Source organism: Jaculus jaculus, chromosome 6 (assembly GCF_020740685.1).
Source record: "Jaculus jaculus isolate mJacJac1 chromosome 6, mJacJac1.mat.Y.cur, whole genome shotgun sequence".
In the NCBI taxonomy this organism is placed as follows: Eukaryota; Metazoa; Chordata; class Mammalia; order Rodentia; family Dipodidae; genus Jaculus; species Jaculus jaculus.
Genome location: NC_059107.1, coordinates 123,310,005 through 123,333,047, shown reverse-complemented (window position 1 = coordinate 123,333,047; position 23,043 = coordinate 123,310,005). Strand labels below are relative to the sequence as shown.

General features: G+C 36.6%; 1 protein-coding gene across 2 annotated transcripts in view; it reads left to right on the top strand.

Moving 5' to 3' along the window:
• Nucleotides 1-23,043, top strand: part of Ppp1r12a (protein phosphatase 1 regulatory subunit 12A) — a 144,194-nt gene that overhangs the window by 83,736 nt on the left and 37,415 nt on the right. The window contains exons 5-10 of one of the 2 annotated variants that reach the window (XM_004650135.3): nucleotides 2,883-3,027; nucleotides 10,316-10,390; nucleotides 11,212-11,300; nucleotides 12,182-12,339; nucleotides 15,839-15,963; nucleotides 22,583-22,798. In XM_004650135.3, the coding sequence (XP_004650192.1) occupies nucleotides 2,883-3,027; nucleotides 10,316-10,390; nucleotides 11,212-11,300; nucleotides 12,182-12,339; nucleotides 15,839-15,963; nucleotides 22,583-22,798 (808 nt within the window). Of the gene's footprint in view, nucleotides 1-2,882; nucleotides 3,028-10,315; nucleotides 10,391-11,211; nucleotides 11,301-12,178; nucleotides 12,340-15,838; nucleotides 15,964-22,582; nucleotides 22,799-23,043 lie in introns of both variants that reach the window. The other variant, XM_045152155.1, reaches the window with a different exon arrangement.

The window sequence follows — 23,043 nt, the reverse complement described above, 5'->3', positions numbered from 1 at the left end:
AGAGTGTGTTCCAGTCAGTCTGGGAAGGCATGAGATCCTGCCTCAAAAAAGAATGAGAATTTCCCTAGTCTAGGGAGTATTATTAAATGTCAGAATCAATGACAGAACTGTTTTTACCTTTTAAGATTTAAAATTAATGCTTGTGAATTAATCTTTCCTTACAGTTCAATCTAAATAAATAGTATTGCTATCTTGGGCAGTGATAAGTAGTCATATTGTTTAGCATTGGGAGAGTGACTTACCTTTGTTGTGTGCATGCATGTGCATGCAACTTATATAAATTAGTAGAAAAGTGAAGAATAAACGGAAGAAGTCTGTTTCAAATGTAATTTCCTGTCATCCCTCCCCCTCATATGTACCCAACTTCATTCAGTTTGATCTCAATGCTTTTCATCTCTATTATTTGATCTTTTGTACCTGTCGTAGTATCTGTCTATAAAGGTTGTTTTTCTGATTGTTGTCCTCCATCAGAAACTTCTTGCATATAGGTGTTTTTTTTTCTTTTTATGCTTTGAATTTAATAGTGTATGTACTTTATAATGTCTTTTAATATGCATATTTTTACCATTAGTAGTTTTGTTCTCAAAATCCATAACCAAACAATAAAAACAACTAAAGAAGGTACTTACAAGATAAATACGCATTTTTTCTGGATTTACATGTTAATTCCAAAGATCATGTTTCTTATTACTTGCTAACTTAAAAGCTGGTAGAGCTTCCATACACAATACTAATTAATACATCACTTTATAATGACAAATTCACCAAATTAGCATGCACCCTATTTTGGAACACAGGCTACATTTATTTAGTGAGGGTTAGTGTCTCCCACAAAGATGCCTGTTTATAATCTGATTCTTTCCCTCACCCCCAAATTGAAATTGAGAAGCTTTGTGCTCCCATCTAGTATGGGAACAATTTATAATGAGTGGCAACCTGTGGCAGGCTGGAGCGGCCTTGAGAAGCTTATTGCTAGCACCTCCTCTCAACCTCTCACCTGCAGAGATACTACAAAGATAGTTGGAAATCTATAGATGAGCATACTTACAGCATGGAAAATGGTAAATGGTGAAAATTGCCTTATTTTTAGTCAGATTAGTTAATTAGTTAACCAGCTTCTTTTCTTTAAAAAAAAAAAAGCTGTCCTTATAGGGATGGCACATAAACAGAATTTTTTTTTTTTTTGTATGTTTGTTTGTTCTGCTTTTTTTTTCTGAGATAGGGTCTCACTCTAACCCAGGCTGACCTGGAATTCAGTCTGTATTTCTCAGGGTGGCCTCAAACTCATGGTGGTCCTCCTACCTCTGCCTCCCAAATGCTGGGATTAAAGGCATGCACCGCTACGCCTGGCTGAGAATCGTGTTTTTTGAAAAGGGTTTATCAGCCTTTTAAACTTTTCCTTCCTTCTGCACACACTTCCAAGAGTTTAAATTTTTATAGTTGCTCAAGATGATAGCATTATTATAGTTATTATTCCTTATGAGTTTATTTTTGTCTTATATTCTAATATTTATGTCTGTTAACAAATTTTCTGATAATATACACAATGGTGGAGATACTACTTAAATCTCTGGATTTACATCTTTTAGCTTTAGATCATTGTTCTTAAATGTTTGTCTGCAGACGTGTGTTGGGTACTAATATAAAAATCATAGGATTTTTTCATATAAAATAAAGAACATTTTATATAAAATATTTTTATTAAATATATACATGGAGAGAGAAAATATGAGAGACAGGCATGATAGCACATACCTGAAATCCCAGTACTCAGGAGGCTAAGGCAGGTACAACTACTATAGCTAGCTAGATGTTATTGGGAAATATTGTTTTTTTGGGGGGGTATTTGTTTTGGGTTTTTAGACAAGACTTACAGTATAATCCAGACTGACAGCAGTTCTGGTTCAGCCTCCTAAGTGCTGGGAGTACAGGTGTAAACCACTATGCCCAGCTATCACTTAATCATAAATAGAGGAGATTATATATTAGCTATCACTGCCACCTCCTGTAGGTAAAGAAGCCCGCTTCAAGCTCACCATCTTGGAAAGTAAGGTAAAGGTGTATTAGAATTCAGTGAGTTGTAAAGTATTATGTGTTTGCTTGTGTGTGGGGCTGTGCAGTGTGCAGTTTATGAATTCATCTGTGAACAGAATTTCTAAATAAGATAAAGGTTGGTGTCAATCTGCAGTCAGAAAGGCATGCTCATTTGTGGAACTGCATTGTATTAAATTATTGTGCAGCTTGGTAATGGTTGGAATATCTGCTTTCTGCTGCTGCAGAAAAATAGACTCAAGTCCCTTGGAATATGTGTTTTGCTTTGTTTTGTTCCTAACAGTCAGATTGCTGTTTTCTTTTGAAAATATCTGTGATAGATCTGAAAGGTTCATGCAAAATTTCATAAACCAGTTTCTCAATTGCAAGACAACTAAACATTACAAATAAGCATGTTTGATTCTATTGTATTTTTAGAACACATTTAGCTGGAGATAGCATGACATATATAGACACCTGAAGATAGTTCCTGCAGTAAATCAGTTAAACGTACAGAATAACCGATTATAATCATATATTGAAAACTTGTGAGCTTTTCTATGAAAATTCTCACTTAGTGGTTTAATAAGAGTTAGTCAGAGTCACATCAAGCCAGCAGAAATAAGATCATTAGTAATTGGTTAAAACTGCCTTAAATGGTGGTATGTCAAGCTATTCTTTTTCTGAAAATTACTATTTGCCATAGTTAATTCATTGAGAGGAGGGAGAAGTAGAAGTGTAAAACGAATTCAAATTGCAAATTTTGATTAAACTGCATGGTAGAATAATCTTGATTATGTTTGTTAATTTCTAGACTTTAATGATTATCTAATTCACTGTAATTTCTTTAGACTTTTAATACAGGCAGGCTATGATGTTAATATTAAAGATTATGATGGCTGGACACCACTCCATGCTGCTGCCCATTGGGGTAAAGAAGAAGCATGTCGGATTTTAGTGGACAATCTGTGTGATATGGACATGGTCAACAAAGTGGTAGGCCTTTTATGAGTATTTTAAATATCTTATTGCTAGAGACAAATTTTTAGTCTCAGAATGGTATAAGGATATTAATTGTGTGGCTTTTGCTACTATATCTCTATATATGCATATATATATATATATAAACACATACATACATATATATTTTAACATCATCATTAGTTGATTTATTAAGGTTTAAGTTGGATTAGCTTGCAAATGAGGTAGTTATGGCATTGTTCTGCAGGGAAGAAATGTTAGATTTGATTAATCATCATACAGAAAGAAATTTGAGTAATTGTGTTGGTACTGTATTTTTAGGTATTCATAAAATTAAGAAATTTTGTATCTTTATAGAAATGTTTTCTGTCATCAGTATAAGTTGGAACATATATCAGTGTGTTTCTAATTTTTCTATGTTAGCCCTGTGTATAAATTGGAACATATATCAGAGTGTTTCTAATTTTTCTATGTTAGATTGTTTTGTTTTGTTCTGAGACAGAATTTCATGTAGTCCAGGCTGTCCTTATACTTGCTGTGTCACTGTGGTTGACTTTGAATTTTTTTTCCTGTTGTTGTTGGCTTACCTGAAATTCACTTTGTAGCCTCAGAGTGACCGCAAATTCAGGGTAATCCTCCTACCTCTGCCTCCTGAATGTTAGGTTTAAGTTAAACCATCACACCCGGCTGACTTTGAATTATTGATCCTCCTTCCTCCACCTCCCAAGTACTAGGGTAGTCTTATTAGCCTGCCTATAATGTTTAAGTGACATGGATAGTGAAATTAGAATAGTAGAACCTATAAAGCTATAGGCCAAATAAGATTATTGAGATGTAACATTTATTCTTTTGAGTTTTGCAGGTGGGAAAACGACTCAAGAGAGATAAATGATCTACTTAATATTGCATAATTAGCAAAAGTAATGAGAGATCAACCAAATGTCATACAGTGGTTTTTATAAAACCATGCAAACATTCAAATAATCAAGTTTCTTGTCAAAGAATCCCCACCAGTTCCCTTTTAAATCTATTGACAATGGTACCATTGCAACCAGTCCTCTTGCTAGTCCACTCTCACTCCATGTTGGCAAATAGGCTTCATGTACCCAGAGTTGAGTGTGCTGTATCTACTGAGCTTAATTACCCATAACTTATGGGAAATCACCTTTTGGGGAGCAGTGCCATAAAGGACTTGGCAAAGGTTGATGGACTGATCTCATATTTATTCTAAGAAAGCTCACTAATTGTGTTGTGCATTAAGAAGGGGCTGGAGAGATGGCTTAGCAGTTAGGTCACTTGCCTGTGAAGCCTAAGGACCCATGTTCAATCTCTCTCCAGATCCCACATAAGCCAGACACACAAAAGTAAGACAAGTGCACAGTAGGTAGTGCTAGTATCTGGAGTTCAATTGCAGTGGCTGAGGCCCTGGCATACCAATTCTCTCTCTCTCTATCTCTCTTTAAAAAAAAAAGAAGCAGCAGCAGCAGCATGCTGGCACTGATTGTTCTGGTAACTACATTTTCTAATAGAGTTACAAAAGGAAAACACACCCTACGCTTAAGATTTTCCTGTTGGTAAACGATTGGAGATTGAAGATAGCAGTGCAGATTAATGCTCTGTAGCTGACGTGAAGTGATAAGAAAGCAGCCCTGTGAACTTCTTTGCTGTAGATATTTCAATAGCTGATGTTAACATGTATTTTTATAAGAACTATGCAAGCAAAAAAAAAAAAATAGGAAGTACTGAAAATCTTCAGCATAGTTAAGTGAAAGTGCTTGAGACTAAATCTGCTCAAAATACAGATTTGAGAAATGGCATAGCGGTTAAGGTGTTTGTCTGCAAAGCCAAAAAACCCTGTTTTGATCACCAGTAACTATGTAAAGCCAGAGCACAAGGCAGCGCATGCATCTGGGGTTTGTTTGTAATGTCTACAGGCCCTGGCATACCCATTCTGTCTTTCTATCCATCCCTTTCTCTCTCTTTCTGTCTCAAGTAAATAAAATGTTTTTCAAGAAATTTTAAATACAGATTGGTCTCTACATATCAGTACAAAAATCTTCAGTCTGGAGTTTTATTCTAAACATTTAACTCTTCCTGATTATAATAGTTTTCTATCTTGTAAACAATATTAGAAAGATACATATCCTGGTGTGAACATACTGTTTTTCTCTAACTGAATAAGTATTTTACTAAGATTACACATATGTACATACAATGTATAGTATATGTGAGAAAATTGTGTAATTTTGCATCTACTCTATCTAATCTTATGAGTACTTTGTAATAATGCATTGGCAGGAAAAGTACAAGTAAAATTATTTTGCTTAATATCATTCAGTTTACTTATTGCTGTCATTGGAATTCCTTACGTCACCATAAACTCTGATGTCTGATCCCTTTATTCTATTATTTCACTAGATCTAATATGTGATTTTTGAGATAATGTTCCTCATATTTGATTAGAATTTTATATTGTGCTAAACCTTTTTTCATATATATTATCTAATGTAAAACTCTTAACAACATTGTAAAGTTATATATTTTCAGATTCTGGAATATGATCAGAAATGTTAAATATTCTCCCTAATGCTGCAATTTATTTTCTTGCTTTTATTTTTATAAATGGTACTTGCTCTTTTTTACAAATATTTTAAATACTTAAGTATAATGTATTTTAAAAGCCAAGACTTTAAACCATTTTAATAGTGAAGTGCTACATAAAACGTGTATTCTGAAAACTTTTGCCATTTTAAGCTTCTCTTAGTTAAAAAAAATTCACTAATTGCATATCTGGCCTATATGAATTAAGCTTTCTTCTCTGTTCTTATTGATCACAGTTGCAACAGAGTGTTTTTATAGCTTGCACAAAGCCCTGCTTTCTTTCCCAGCTACTATATAAAACCAGAACACTATGTGATATCTGTAATCTCAGCAATTTTGTGGTGGAGGCAGGAGGATCAGAATTTCATGGTCATCCTAGCTACATAGCACATTTGAGGCCAGTCTGGGATACATGATTCCCTGTCTCAGTAATAATAAGAAGAATGTTAGTAGTGATAACAAAATAGTCATACTCCATAGGTTTGTTTGATTTTTGGAGATAAGGTTTCACAATGTAACTAAGGTTAGCCTCAAATTTACTGTGTAACCTAGCCTTGACTCAAACTTTTAATATTTTTATTTTATTTTATTTATTAGAGAGAGGAAGAGAGAGAGAGAATGGATGTACCAGGGTCTCCAGCCACTGCAGACAAACTCCAGACACATGCACCACTTTATGCATCTGGCTTACATGGGTCCTGGGGAACTAAACCTAAGTTCTTTGGCTTTGTAGACATTCATCTTAACCATTAAACCATCTCTTCAGCCCCTGGAATCAAACTTCGAAATCTCCTGCCTTAGTCTTCCTGTTATAAGTGAGAACTACCATAGTCAACATATTTATGTTTAATTGGAACAAATCACTTTATGTTAATTGTATAGGCCTTCCTATATGACTCCATCTTGTCATTAGCTATCTTCATTGGTACTTTTTATTTTATTTTATTTTTTGTTGTGTCTGAAGTAGGGTCTCAATCTAGCCCAGGCTGACCTGGAACTCTATAGTCCCAAACTAGCCTTGAACTCATAGTGATCCTCCTACATCTGCCTCCCAAGTAATGGGATTAAAGGCTGCACCACCATGCCCAGCTTTTTTTAAAACAATTTCTTTTGTTTACTAAAGTTTTTAAAATATTAAGAAAATGCTCTTCTTACTGTCAGCGATTAAAGGAATTAGTTAGCAATAAGAAGCATTATATATATTATATTATTATAGAAAGTAGAGCTAGGGGGCTGGAGTTATGGCTTAGTGGTTAAGGCACTTACCTATAAAGCCAAAAGACCCAGGTTCAATTCCCTAGGATCTACATAAGCCAGATGCACAAGGTGGCACATTCATCTGAAGTTCATTTCCAGCTACTAGAGGCCCTGGCACACCTATTCTCTCCCTCCCTCCATCCCTATCACTCCTTCTTTCATACAAGTAAATAAAAAGAAAATGGGTTGGGAAGATGGCTCAGCTGTTTTAAATGGCTTGCTTGCAAAGCCTCTGGCCCATGTTTATTTCCCCAGTACTCATGCACAAAGGTACATACATGTGTCTGGAGTTCATTTGCAGCAGTAAGAGGCCTTTAGAGGCCTTACTCCCACCTACACACACACTGTCTTTCTTAAATGAACAAACAATACTTTTAAAAATGAAAATATAACAAGTCCTGTAGCAAAACGCATAGAAAACTTTCTACATGGAAGGAATTTAAAAAGTATTTTTAAAAAGGGGGGGGGGAGAATATGAGAGTGCCAGGGTCTCTAGCCACTGCAAACAAACTCCAGACTCATGCACTGCCATTTGTATTTGGCTTACATGGGTACTGGGGAATCAAACCTGGGTCCTTAGACTTCACAGACAAGTGCCTTAATGGCTAAACCAGCTCACTAGACCTGATTTCATTTCTTGATTTGCAGACTGTATAACATTTGTTACCATTTTAACCCTAATACTGATTTTCAATATAAATTCTTTTATTTTGCTTTTTTAACTTAATAAGTGAAGTGTCTTGCTAAAATATACTGATTGTCCCTTCTTAAATATGAATGAGGGACTGGAAAGATGGCTCAGCAATTAAGGTGATTGTCTACAAAACCTAATGACACATTTAAAGTTGTTGCACAAAGTGGTGTGTGCATCTGGAGTTCGTTTGCAGTGGCTAGAGGCCCTGGCACGCGCGCACACACACACACACACACACACACACACACACACACCCTCTCTCTCTCTCTCCCTCTTCCTCCCCCCCCCCGTTTGCAAATAAATAAATAAAATAAAATACTTATCACTGAGGAAGCTTTACATACTGGAATTTCTTTAGTGAATTAATACAATGATTAGAACAAAAGTAGACTTGAGGGGGCAGTTGGTATGGGGTGGGAATTATGGTTTATTGTCTAGATTTATGGAAGCTATCAATAAAGTTTTTTTAAGTTTTAGCTTGTTATACTGTAGATTTAAATGAATAACATTGCTGTTTCTGCTCCTAATGGGCACAAGTATTCAGTTTGAACACTTTTTTTTTATGTAGTGACAAATTGATGCATTAGAACAGTAGAGACCTACACTCTGTTAATTAACTGTCTGCACAACCTTGGGGAATTATTTTACATGCAGAACCTGGGCTTTCACATCTGTATAAAGAGAATCAACATTTTTTCTTTCTACTTTAAGTAGTGCAGCTTACAAACCTTGTGCTTATGTTTGGTAATGAAGTATAGTAGTATTGGTAGCTATGAGTCAGATAAGGTTCGTACTCTCACATTTTTATCTTCATCACTGTCTTATAGGTTGCGTCAAGGTCATGGTTAAGTTACTGAGTTAAATACATAGGTACACTTTTTAAATTTAAAAATGTTCTCTGTCTGTAGCCCACATTTTACTCTAGTTTTTATTCTCTATCAGCTGCTGTTTGCAAAGTAGACTCATTTATCAAGGGAGAAAGTGAAAGAAAGGTTAGTAGGTAACCCAATTTTCTTTATTACTAAAAGGAAAATTCCTATTATCAAAATAATCCATTGTATTCAATGCAAAAGTGTAATTACAGTTCAGAAAATTTCAATGTGGGATATTTTATTGATAAAGATTAATCAATGCTTCTTAAAAGTCAATACACTATTTATACAAAATAATATGCTCTTGAACCCAATTTACATCAAAATGAAGCATTTCTAATACTTTAGAACTAATTATACAAAATAGTATGATACAGTAAAGCTGGATTTAACACATATTTCTAGTCTAAATGGTACCTTAAATTCTGAGTCACTAATCTTATTTCATAGCAGTTTTTTTTCAGTAATTACTTAATTTTTGGCTGAAATGGAGGAGGAATGGAAATATTAATTTTTTGCTTTGGTTTTAAATTCCTACTGGAAAATCCATCGAAGAAAATCAACATCTCTCTGAAGTATTCTTTTTTTTAAAATTTATTTATTATTTATTTATTTGAGAGCGACAGACACAGAGAGAAAGACAGATAGAGGGAGAGAGAAGGAATGGGCACGCCAAGGCTTCCAGCCTCTGCAAACGAACTCCAGACGCGTGCACCCCCTCGTGCATCTGGCTAATGTGGGACCTGGGGAACCGAGCCTCGAACCGGGGTCCTTAGGCTTCACAGGCAAGCTCTTAACCACTAAGCCATCTCTCCAGCCCTGAAGTATTCTTTTCCACAATTTTCAACCAATGTTCTAGACTAGCTTCTTAAGCTAAACAATCCCAACTTGTGTGTTTGTTGAATTTATAAAAAGAAATCAAATGCTTAAAAGCTCACACAGCTCAAGCATAGCTCATTCTCTATATAGTGTTTGATTTACCAGCATGAGCACAGCTCACTCCAAAAAGCCAGGCAGAGGTGGATGTAGTAGCTAATACTTTTAGTCTCAGCACTCAGGAGATTGAGATAGAAGGGTTGTTGTGAGTTCAAGACCCACCTGTGCTCGAGTGAGACTCTGCCTTTAAAAAAGTGCCATGCGTTGTGGTGCACACTTGTAATCAAAGTGCAGGGGAAGTGGATACAGTCTAATTCCTTGGGCTTGCTGACCAGTCATTTTAACCTACGTGGTGAGCTTGAGACCATTGTGAGACCTTGACTCCAGATGAAAAAGTGGATAGCAACACATGAGATTGTCATCTGGTCCCTACACATGAACTAGAATTACCATGTGACTCATTAAATTCCACTCATAACAATATAACCAAAAAAAAATGAATACTGTCCACAAACACACTTGTGTAACAATGCTCATAAAAGCTTTTTATTTATAATATACAAGGAGCTTAAACAAAGGCCAAACTGATTAGATTACCAAATTTGTATTTATTATGTAGTTCAATCATACTTGTCAACTTTGGGGGATAAAGTAGTGTTATAGGCCACTATATGAATGAGCTTTCCAAACATACCATGTGAAAGAAGTGTGTCACAGAAAACCCCATGATCCTGTCTATATAAAATGTTTTGCCTTAGCCAATATATAGAAACAAAGTAGACTACTGGTTCTGTTAGTTTATGGGAATAGGAAAGTGGCATGGTGGGGGGGGACTAGGTATGTTCATTCTTGTGAAGGTAATGAAAATATTAGTGGTTTTATAATTCCGAATATACTATAAACAAGATTGCCTCATTCTCCTATTAAAAGATAAGAGAAACATTCTTAGTTACTTTCATGAATTTTTCATGTTTCCCCCTTTCTTTCTTGTTTTTTTGCCCAGGGCCAGACAGCCTTTGATGTCGCTGATGAAGATATCCTAGGATATTTAGAAGAGCTGCAAAAAAAACAGAACCTGGTATGCATTTTATCATTGCCAGTGGTAATTAATTCTCATTTAAAGTATTTTTCAACCAGAAGTGGTAGTGCACACCTTTAATCCCAGTACCTGGGAGGTAGAGGTAAGAGGATCACTGAGTTTGAGGCCATCCTGAGACTAAATAGTGAATTCTGTGTCAGCCTGGGCTAGAGGGAGTCCTTGAAAAAAAAAACAAAAAGAGTATTTTTCTGATGTTTTGAACTTCTTGAAATTATTTACTGCCCTTTATACAACAAATATATATTTTCTAAGTTCCTATGAAAGCTTGCCTAAAATGTCATTTGTCTCCTCAGTGGATAGTGGACCTTTACTTTCTTGGTCACCTAAAGTTGGAAAGGAACAGGATCATTTGGTTCTCTGTGACACACTTCTTTCACATGGTATATTTGGAAAGCTCATTCATATAGTGTAACACTACTTTATTCCCCAAAGTTGATGGCTTAGCGGTTGAGGTGTTTGCCTGAAAGCCAAAGGACCTAGGTTCAATTCCCCAGAACCCAAATTAGCCAGATGCACAAGGGGGTGCACGTGTCTGGAGTTCATTTGCAGTGGCTGGAGGCCCTGGCACACCCGTTCTGTCACCCCACTCCCCTCTGTCAAATAAATAAATAAAAATAAATTTTACTAGTTCATAGAGGGGTTTGTTTTGTTGTTTTGTCTAGTGGTTTTCATTCTTTACTCAAGCCTTACTTGACTTAATAAAACATTTTTAGAGTATCATGTGTAAAAGATAACTATTACCCTCTGAATTTTTCTAATGAGTTCTATCTTTGTTTTCCTTTGCATGATCTTGGATAAAGCTCCATAGTGAAAAACGGGACAAGAAGTCTCCACTGATTGAGTCAACAGCAAATATGGACAATAATCAGTCACAGAAGACCTTTAAGAAGTAAGCAACAGCTTAAATTGGCCCATTTCCCCTCTTTCTTTCCTCTCTGGTTGACTCTTCCTGGACCCACTATACTCTACAGTCCCACAACCACCATGTTCCAGAAACAAAGAAGAGAACCCTGTAAGTAGATGAATGAGGAGAAATAGGGAGTGTAGGAAAAAGAAGGAAATGCTGCTGAGAGCTGAGGAGGCAAAGCTAGGAGACAAGTATCCAAGCCTAGAACAAGCCTGGAAACTGACTTCCTCAGGAGGGTCTGTAGGAAGAGCAAAGGTACTACCACATGGCCAAAGTCGTGGTGAAGAATAAGCAGCTGCCAAAAGCAGGACCAGACAAGAACATGGTGACAGGCGGCCACACATCCCCAGCCTTCAGGATCTACCCCAAAGTTGTCACTCACTAGCAGGCACAACGGGTCAAGTTGAATGATGCTGCCTGGGATTCCACGTGGCTGTTGTGGGTGTATAGACTATTCTAATGATAGAAGGGTATAATTCAGCACTTTCATGTAAATGCATTATTTGGTTGTGGCTCGAGGTCTGGCATCAGGAGAAAGAAACTGTCAGTCTAGGTGCTAATGTTTTTTAAAAAGTGCTGTCACTGAAGTAGATATGCTATGGGGAGAAAGGTTGCAAGTGTTAGGAGCTCCACAGAGCCCAGGAGAATTTTTCAGTACTTGAAATAAAAACAAATACCCATGAGTAAACCAAAACCAGAAAAGAAAGGAAGAAAGAAAGTAAAAATGTTTTAAAAGCAGGTTGTTCTTATAAATGAGTTGACATAATTATCACTATGTGAACTACTGTTGGAGATCTGGAAGAAAATACTGTATTCTAATCATTCATATTTAAAGTCATTTGAAGTCTGTTTTCTTTTAGCAGCAAAGAAACCTTGATTATTGAGGCAGAGAAAAATGCATCTCGCATTGAATCTCTGGAACAAGAAAAGGTTGATGAAGAAGAAGAGGGGAAGAAAGATGATTCCAGCTGCTCTAGTGAAGAAGATGAGGAAGATGACTCAGAATCAGAAGCTGAAACAGGTAAAGTTTCAAGGATAAATTCATTTTCATTTCTTTTGGTTACAGTTATAGGGCATGAATAAGCCTAAGCTTTAAACTTTTCATACAGATCTATTGGTTACTGTGTAGTCTGTAAAATACCTCTTGGTAGCCTCTACTCCTTGAAGAACATGCAGAGGTTTCTGAGACTCTGGGGACTGGGATGTCAATAGTCCAAGAATGTGCCTGTTGTTTTCTGCAGCTCAAAATTCTAGAAAGCTGATCATAGCAACATCACAACTTCTTCCTAAGAACTGGAAAAGTAGTGACTGAATCTATATTCTTGTAAGAATTTGGAGAAATTTGCTTTATTTTGAGAACTTTGATTTTGTTTTTGTTTTGAGAGAGGGAGAGAGAATGGGTGTACTAGGGTGTCCAATCACTGCACATGAGCTCCAGACAATATGTTTTATATGTGACCATCTTTAAATCTAAGTGAAAAGAAGTGGAATCTCATATATCTCATATATCTCTCATATATCTCTCATATATCTCATATATATACCTATGAATTGCCACATCACAAAGGTACCAAACAACTTGAAAAGTAATGATGCATAGCTATAAGAATAATACTAATCATTAATTTTTATTTTATTTATTTGAGAGAATGGGTACACTAGGATCCTTCAGCCACTGCAAACAAATTCCAGATGCATGTGTTACCTTGTGCATCTGGCTTATGTGGGTCCTGGGGAATCAATCAAACCTGGATTCTTTGGCTTTGCAGGCAAGTGCCTTAACGGCTAAGCCATCTCTCTGGCCCAAGAACTTAAAAAGATGTGGAAAAGCATATTATAAACATTCCAAATACAAGACTTTGTTCACACTTTTATGACATTTAGTCATAGTTATTTCGGCTTTTTCTTTTACTAAAATCACAACATTACAATTGTCTATTTAACCATTTGTCTTAATCTGCTTGCCTTTCCTTCCTTTCCAAAGGCAATCATTGTCATGAGTTTTTTTTCTGTAATCCTATCCTTGTTCGTATACTTAGATTACACTTAAGAAATTATCTCAACTATTATATGGTTCCGTGTTTACTTTCTCTAGAAATTATTATACATCTTTCTTCACTGAATAGTTTTTCAGTTTATACTTGATATATTTATTTTCATTTCACTTCCCATTACATTCTCTTGTTCCCCCACCCTCTGAACCCTTTTTTCCAAACTAGTCTTTTTACAAAAGGTAATTTTTTTTTAGATTTGTCCATAACTCTACCTGTTTGTATACATCATTTATCCCCTTAGCTATTGTATAATGTTCTATTAAATGTATCCATTTCCCTTTAATGAACTCTCATAACTTTGTTCTTCCTTTTCCTCCTTTCATATCTTGTGTTGGGTTGTGCCAAAAATATTTGACTTTTCTCTCAGGAGCTAGTCCACATAAATGTTGTGTGGCTTCTCCTCTTTCAGTCTTTTAATATAATGAGGCTTTATCATGCTTTAAGATAGAAAACTTGAGAAAGTAGCCATTTCTTTCTTTCTTTCTTTCTTTCTTTTTTTTTTTTTTTTTTTTTTTTGAGGTAGGGTCTCACTCTAGCTCAGGCTGACCTGGAATTCACCATGTAGTCTCAGGGTGGCCTTGAACTCACAGTGATCCTCCTACCTCTGCCTTCCAAGTGCTGGGATTAAAGGCGTGCACCGCCACACCCGGCCAGCCATTTCTTACAGTGCTGTAGCTTGGATTTGACAGGTTTTTCTTTTGATTTTTAGAATGTCTTTGTTTTAAAAAAGAAGATACTTACCAGGGAAAAGTGAATAAAAATTTTAGGCTCATTTCAGAATAGTGGTTATCTTACTAATGTTAACTTAAAAAAAAATATTTAGTGACCAAGTGAGTTTAATAAGGGTTGTTTGCTGGAACATGAGTCAGAGGTTATTTACAGGAACATGGGTACCTTAGCAGTGGCTATTCCACCAAAGAACATGTTCCTCCCTTCCCCAGCACATTAACTAACTATAGATCCCCAAAGTGAGGTAGAGGCTGTGAACCCCTAATCCTCTCCATGTTGGTATGTGAGTGGCCCACTTTTTTGCAGGTCTTCATTGAGAACTCAGGAATATATCAGCTATGTTTTGTCTCAAAAACAGCTCTCTACAACACTCCATCCCTTATGGCTCATAATTCTTTCCATCTTGCTTGGACAATTTCTAAGCTGTGTTCTGTAAACTTATTTCCTTGCTAATAAATAGTTACTTTGTTAACTATTCATTTATTCATTTTTTTAGCAAGGCAGCTTTTCTTCAGGGTTATTCTTTTGTCTTAAACCAGATGAAAATAGAAAATCAATGCACAACTTTAATTGCTTTCCAAATGACTTAATTGAGAGAAATAGATATTTTTGGGCTGGAGAGATGGCTTAGTGGTTAAGGTACTTGCTGGCAAAACCAAAGGACTCAAGTTCAATTCCCCAGTGCCCACATAAGACAGATGCACCTGGTGGCACATACATCTGGAGTTCGTTTACTGTGGCTAGAGGCCCTGATGTACCCATTCTCTCCCTATCTGCCTCTCCCTCCTTCTCTCTCTCTCTCTCTCAAATAAATAGAAAGATATTTTTTGTTTTTAGGAGTCTCCCCAGAACTTGCTTAAATTTTTGATTCTTCATTGAAATCAACTAGAAGGGTTACAGCAATATTGATAGTACTTAAAAAGCAGGATGCATTATTCCCTGCCCATTGCAGAAATAAACTTATAATTAAGGCTGAGAGGAACACTAATCTTTGGGTATAAAATATTTAGAAGGCAGTTTGACAACATTTTTATTTAACACAGCAACACTAGTAGATTGCCTCCTAGTTCTTGTGACCTCCCCAGCCATGTGTTTTCATCAGTTTTACAGTTCCAAACATGAAAACTCCTGTGATGTGAGACTCAAGCCCAATTAAAATGCAGTTGGGTGCTGGAGAGATGGCTTAGCGGTTAAGCGCTTGCCTGTGAAGCCTAAAGACCCCGGTTCGAGGCTCGGTTCCCCAGGTCCCACGTAAGCCAGATGCACAAGGGGGCGCACGCGTCTGGAGTTCGTTTGCAGAGACTGGAAGCCCTGGCGCGCCCATTCTGTCTCTCTCCCTCTATCTGTCTTTCTCTCTGTGTCTGTTGCTCTCAAATAAACAAATAAATAATTAAAAATAAAATAAAATAAAATGCAGTTGGTTGTTGTCATACCAGTCATGTCACTGTTGCACCAGTGGACACATCTTACCTGGCTGTTTGGTTGTGACACACACATAGTCTGTGGCTAAGTTAGGTTGATCTCCTCCTCCAGCACCCTGTATAGTTCTTTCCATTATTATGAAAGTTTACTAACAGGGAGGATCTTCTAGCTGAGTTCCAGCTTGATTCTTCTCTATCCTGCAATTGAAGCATATGGTATCTTCATCAGTAGAGTCTTGCCATCTTGTTTTGGTGAACAATGAAGAACAATTGTCCTAGCCTGTTTTTTAAAATTAATTTTATTTGTTTTTAATAGATAAGACAAAACCCATGGCTTCTGTAACAAGCACCCACACTTCCAGTACACAAGCAGCTCCTGTAGCTGTTACAACACCGACTCTATCATCAAGTCAAGGAACACCCACATCACCTGTTAAAAAGGTAAGCCAAAATTTTAATTTGCAAAATATGTATATTCTGTTTAAGCACCATTTGGACTGACTCATTAAAACAGTTCTAAATTATTATAGTTCATTTTCAAAAACATTTGCTTTCTTTTTTACTTTGAAGTTTCCTCTGACCCATAGTCTCTTGTTACAGTTGGTATGCAGTTGATAATTATACTTGATAGTTAGCCAGGGTTACAATTGTTAGTTAAATACATGGCAGGAAGATGAAAACTTTCTTAATACTAAAATCAGTGGTCATGGTAGTTCTTATTAAACTTTTATTGCATAAAACTTGGGGTTTATATCCTTTGTTGCTTTTAACTAGAGATATATATTTATAGTTTCTCGCACTGGTAAATAATACACAAAAGTCAATGATAGACCACAAGTCATTGAGAGTACAAGAACTGAGTTATTTTTTGACTCATAGTGCAAAGTACCTGTCAGGCCAGTACCACATGCAGTACTCACGTGCAGTAGTCAAAAAAATTGCAGTAGATTTCAGGTGTTTGGTTTTTGTTTTGTCTAGCATAGCTTACGGAAGTCTCAGTTGGTATAGTTATAGAAAAACAAAACAGGTACAGATTTCCTTAATGAATTTTTAATCTGAAGTGGACTTAAAAATTTTTACAATTGAGAGCTCTAATTTTACATTCTAAGTCTATACTGTACTTTGAATATTTACACAGTTATCTTAGGTTGTTTAACTTCATCTATCAAAATTTAAACTATATATTGTATATGTGTTTTTTATAAGGAATAGATCTGAAAAAGAAAGCAGATAAAGCTGCATTAAGTATAACTTATATTCTATTAATTACACTAATGAACTATATTAGAAGATAGATTATTTACTTTAAGTGATCTTAAGTTCTTGATTTAAATTAATTATGAAAAAACCTAGTCCTGTACTGTTAGGCTGATAATTTGTGAAGTTATGTGTGAATCCATCATTTTGCACTAGAGGGATAGCCTCAACAGTAGAGCTGGGTTTAATCCCCATCACCTATAAGTGAATTTAATTAATAAATAACCAGTTTGATATACTGTGCATTAAATTGTTAACTAACAATGAATTTATATAACTAGTCAAAATAAGCATTGTTGAAATCTTTAAACTGATTGCCTGCTCTGTTATGGGTGTGTAATATAATGAAATATAAGCAATCCTTTTTTCACTGGGAAGTGAAAATTTAGAATTTTATCAGAATTAAGAGTGCTGGTTCATTGAATCCCTTTTCTTAAACATAAGAAAATGGAACAGGGAAGAAACAAGGGAAATACATGATTTATCCATATGAAACATCTTGTTAATAATAATGCTAATAAACATTTAAAAATTGAAAAAAAGAAAAGAAACAACATGAGCAAGACGGGATGATATTTGTCAGGGAAAATGAGTTGATTGATTTGATTTTTATGGTACATATACACAAACTTAAATAGGAAAGTTGAGGTATATTATAGAATGTCTCCACTGCTAGAGTAACAGTTTTATAATTTCTTTAGAAAAGAATCATAGTGGGGCCCAGAGAAATGGCTTAGTGGGTAAGGCACTTGCCTGCAAAGCCAAAGGACCCAGGTTCAATTCCCCAGGACTCACAAAAGCCAGGTGCACAGGTGGCACATGTATCTGGAGTTCATTTGCAGCAGCTGGAGGTCCAAGCATGCCCATTCTCTCGCTCTTTCTCTCTCTCTACCTCTTCTATTTCTTGTAAATAAATAAAAATAATTTTTAAAAAGGAATCATATTGAGTACCTAATGCCATGAGATCATTATTCTTTGTGTAGTATGATCAAAGCAGGTATCCATATATGTGAAGATTAGATGATGACTGACAAACAATTGCCCTCAATGATAGAGAATATAAACCAGGGTCAAAGACTTTTAAAGGACAAGAGGACATTTAGAAATTTGGCACCTTACTACAGATAAAGAAAGATGACAGAAAACTTCTAACATGACTGCAAATTTTTAAACAGGATACAGCTGAAGAGATGGCTCAGTGGTTAAAGGTGCTTGCTTACAAATCCTGAGGGCCAAGTGCACAAAGTGGCATGTGCATCTGGAGTTCATTCATAGCAGGAGGCTCTATATTTATTTATATCTATTCCATGTCCTCAAATAAATTTTTTTTAATATTTTTATTTGTTTGAGAGCGACAGAGAGAGAAAGAGGCAGAGAGAGAGAGAAAGTGAATGGGAGTGCCAGGGCCTCCAGCCACTACAAATGAACTCCAGATGCTTGCACTCCCTGTGCATCTGGCTAACATGGGGCCTGGGGAATCAAGCCTTGAACTCGGGTCCTTAGGCTTCACAGGCAAGCACTTAACCACTAAGCCATCTCTCTAGCCCCTCAAATAAATTTTAAAATAAATTTAGGACAGTGAAGAGAATGGCATTAGTGTTACTATTACAAAGCAGAACTGAGGGAAACTTTGGAAGCAAAATATTTGATACTTTTAAAAGTATGTTACATATTTATTCACTTATTTATTTGAGAGAGAGGGAGAAAGAAATGGGGTGGGGGGAGCAGACCAGGCCCTCCAGCCATTGCAAATAAACTGCTCTACCTGTGCATCTGGCTTACATAGGTCCTGGGAAATCGCACATAGGTCCTTTGGCTTTGCAGGCAAGCACATTGACCACTAAACCACCTCTCTTTCTCTCTCTCTCTCTCTCTCTCTTTCTCTGCTTCTTTCTCTCTGTGTCTGTCACTCTCAAACAAATATTTTTTTTAAAAATTACATATATGTATATATAAAATGTTGAGCTTCAAGTTCCAATCCATTCTATAGGTAAATAAGAAATTTAAGGCTAGGGGGTGTGGTGGCACATACTTTTAATCCCATCACTTGCAGTTATGAGCCAGAGGTAGGACAACAGCCAAACCCTGAGACTATATAGTAAATTCCAGATCAGCTTGGGCTATAGTGAGACCCTACCTCGAAAAATAAAACAACTACAACAAAAAGTCCAAAAAAAGGAAAGAAAGAAGGGCTGGAGAGATGGCTTAGCAGTTTGTGAAGCATAAGGACCATGGTTCAAGGTTTGATTCCCCAAGATCCATATTAGCCAGATGCATAAGGGGGCACATGCGTCTGGAGTTTGTTTGCAGTGGCTGGAGGCCCTGGTGCACCCATTCTTTCTCTGTCTGCCTGCCTCTTTCCCTGTTTGTCGCTCCCAAAAAATAAATAAAAATAAACGAAAAAATTATTAACAGAAAGAAAGAAATGTAAGACCAGAATTGGAATGGAATAGATAGCTGAGTATACAATGCATAAAGTTAATATTTAGCTTGAGACAATAAAAACCCTACTTCCAACCCTTGGCAAAGGAAAGGAGATAAAATATCTGAAAGCATACTTAATGTTTGTGTTGCAGGAATAAGTAAAGAAAAATTGTTAAACAGAAGGGGGGAAAAGACCAAGAGACAGACTGGACAGACAAGTAGGAGAGGTAGGAGGTTGTCTCTTACAAGAGCCAAAGAAGAAGTTTCAAGTAGAAGTTACTGTTAAGTGTTTCAGTAGGTTTGCTTACGTGCCAAGTAAAGTGGAAAGATACTTTTAAACACATGGAGCATTCATTGAATCTAAATTCGTAAGTAGAGTGAAGTTGTCATGTGAAACGTTTTCCCCTGGAGAAACTTGAACACGACTGTTCACCCTAGATAGGGCACAGACGACACATGCAAACCAATGAGTTTATTGGAGTTACTTACAGAGCAAGGTGAGGGTTGCTTACAGAAGCAGTGGATGACTTAAAGGCAGCTGCATCTTCAAAAAGCCCATCCTGTGTAGGTGATGATACAAGGAAGCCACCCACATCTCAGGTGCTCATTGTACCACTTGGAGACAGCTCCGCTGGTGAGTGTGTCCCCCCAAGCAGTTGTTTAACCTTTACATAACCTTAGGGAGGGGTCCTGCAACCTTTTCCCCATACTTCTAGACCACCTTCGTCTTTCTGCACCTTCCTCCCCCCAGAAGGGAATATTTTAATTCAGAGAAAATTATTACACAACACTAGTCAGAGCCTGCCCCTCAATATCCTTGGGGAGTGGTCTTGTGGCCTTTTAAGTTTCAGCTTTCCCAAACTTGACCTCATGAGTCTTCTGAGCCACCCTCCTCTGACGAAGGAATATTTCAGTTTTGAAGAATTTGCTATGCAACATAAGTATATCACTTGTTACATTATAACAAATGTCCCTTTCAGAATTGGTAAGAATGCCTGAGTTGTGTGAAATTTAAGGTAACAGTAGTAATAGCATTTCATTGGGTGGTTATAGGGTTTCCATGAAATCTTTGTGAAGCACTTAGCTGAGGACCAGCTGTTGGCAACCATTTGTTAAATGTTTAGTGTAACAGTAAGTAAATGGTCCCTGTTTTCTTCCTTATGGAGAGGAAAAAAAAAAAAAAAAACATTTTCCAGTTTTAGGGGAGAGGTATCTGGAGCCATGGGTTGGCAAACTATGGCTGGTAGGCCAAAGCTGGTCCACTATGGTTCTTGGGTAACCACGGGCTAAGAATGGTTATTGTTTTTCAAGCTAGAGCCTCACTCTAGTCCTGCTAGACTGCTCATAGTAATCCTCTTCCTAGTGCTAGGATTAAAAGGTGTGGAGGGGCTGGAGGGGTGGCTTAGCCGTTAAGCACTTGCCTGTGAAGCCTAGAGACCCCTGTTTGAGGCTCGATTCCCCGGGACCCATGTAAGCCAGATGCACAAGGTGGCACACGCATCTGGAGTTTGTTTGCAGTAGCTGACGTACCCATTCTATCTGCCTCTTTCTCTCTCTTTGTCACTCTCAAATAAATAAGAATAAAACAAAAAAAATTAATTAAAAAAATTTTTAAAGGTGTGCATGGGCTGGAGAGATAAGTTAGCACTTAAGGTGTTTGCCTGCAAAGCCAAAGGATCCTGGTTCAATTCTCTAGTACCCACATAAACTAGATGCACAAGGGGTCGCGTGCATCTGGAGTTCATTTGCAGTGGCTAGAGGCCCTGGCATGCCCATTCTCTCTCTCCCTCTTTCACACACACACACACACACACACACACACACACACATTTTTAAAAGGTGTGTACCACCACACTGGGCAAGAGTGGTTTTGGCATTTTAAATAGTTGAGAAAAAAAAATCTAATAAAGATTACTTTGTAACACAAATTCAAATTTCTTTGCCCCTAACTAAATAAACTTTTGTTAGAACATAGCTATGTTCCTTTATTTGTGTATGATTTGTACTGCACCTTTGGAAGTGCAAAATTTAGCCCGTAAACCTAGATATCCATATCCTACTATGGTTTGCAGTGCACAGCACAGCCCACTAACCAAGAAGTCCATGAGCAGTGTGTCAGTGCAAGTAATGCAGATAGATTAATAGCAGTTTTTTGTAGTGTGCAGAAGATGTCACTGTGTTTCTCTCACAACTGTTAATATCCTGAAGAGCTGCTGGGATTTTATTAGACACCCTGAAATGACACATTTTCAGTCACATATTTTGGGAGCCAAAAATGTATAGATGCTATTGATACTAATTAATTACTGGACTTAACAGAGCTATCTCATTGTTTTGTCAAAGTGGTGGTCCAGTAGAGTCACGGGAAAAATCTGAAAGATGGAACAAACTATTTAAGGATGACTGATGTTTAATTTTTAGGCCCATTGAAAAGCTCTGAAAGGAGAGTAATTATATATAAAAATAGTTTTTAGTTGAAATGTTTAAATTAATGTTTGCTGGGAAAGTCACACAGTAAATTCAAAACAGTGAGTGATATTTCAAATATTAAACTAAATATATTTAGAACATATGTTTTTATTTTTTTATGTTGTATTTAAATTTTTTCCCAGAGTATCTAGATTGTTAAACACAGTTCCCACATAGTAATTTGCTCACTCATATGTTATATCTACCCTGCATGTGTTTAACTGCTGTGGAATTTTCTTTATATTAGATTTTTTCAGATTTCCTCTTCTTGGAATTAGAACTTATTCCTTCTGGCTCTGCAAAGATTAGACTTTGCTTTATTATAAAATGGGAATAAAGGAAAAAGTATTTTTCACTTTTAACTTTCCTTTTCTGTTTTCTTCCTTCCAATCTCTTGACCTGTCTTATTTTAATTGGCTTTAGTTTGATTTCATTGCTCCTCTCATGCCTGTGGTGGAGTCAGTAGACCCTGCATCATGGAGGCAGGGCTTGCGCAAAACTGGCATTGTGCTGGTGCCCAGTAAGGGCGAAAAATCCATGGTGAGGCATTTCTATGTGCAAGAATGCATAATAGGTTACAGCATAACAAGCTTAATATGAATATTGGTTACAAAAAATGCATGGTTTTAAGTCCTTACAGTGTGCTCAGTTTTTGTCTTCTGTATCTGCATCATAATTTTTGTGTGACATAAAGTGTGTAGTGTGTTTTTGTAAATCTAACCTCTGGAAAGGCAATCTATATACTCTTTCAGTTTGAGATTGTTATATTTTTTGTCTATGAAATTAACCTACTTAGAAGTGTTTCTCCTGAAACATTTACTTATAGTTTTAGACGTAATCCATAAACTAACTATTCTCAAGTAAAGGACCAATTGATTTTAATAATTTGGTTTTTGTTCCTTATAAAAAGTTTCCAGCCTCAACTACAAAAATTTCTCCCAAAGAAGAAGAAAGAAAAGATGAGTCTCCAGCATCTTGGAGGTTAGGGCTTAGAAAAACTGGCAGTTATGGGGCCCTTGCTGAAATCACAGCGTCTAAAGAGGCCCAGAAAGAAAAGGACATTGCAGGTGTTATACGGTCAGCTTCAAGCCCCCGCCTGTCTTCCTCACTGGACAATAAAGAAAAGGTAATCCATTTCACGGCCTGGTTTCTATAAAACCCAAACCATGATTTTTTTTTTTCATTTTATTTTAGAACATCAATCTGTAAAGCTGGTGGATTTTCAGCTAGGTAACTTTGGATACTAGGTAACAACTTCACCTGATTTAATGAATTTCACAGTACAGGTTGTACTTACCTTGTAATACTGGGAAGATCAGATATATTTGCTCAAAACATAGTTTAAAAAAAATCCATCATTAGCCAGGCATG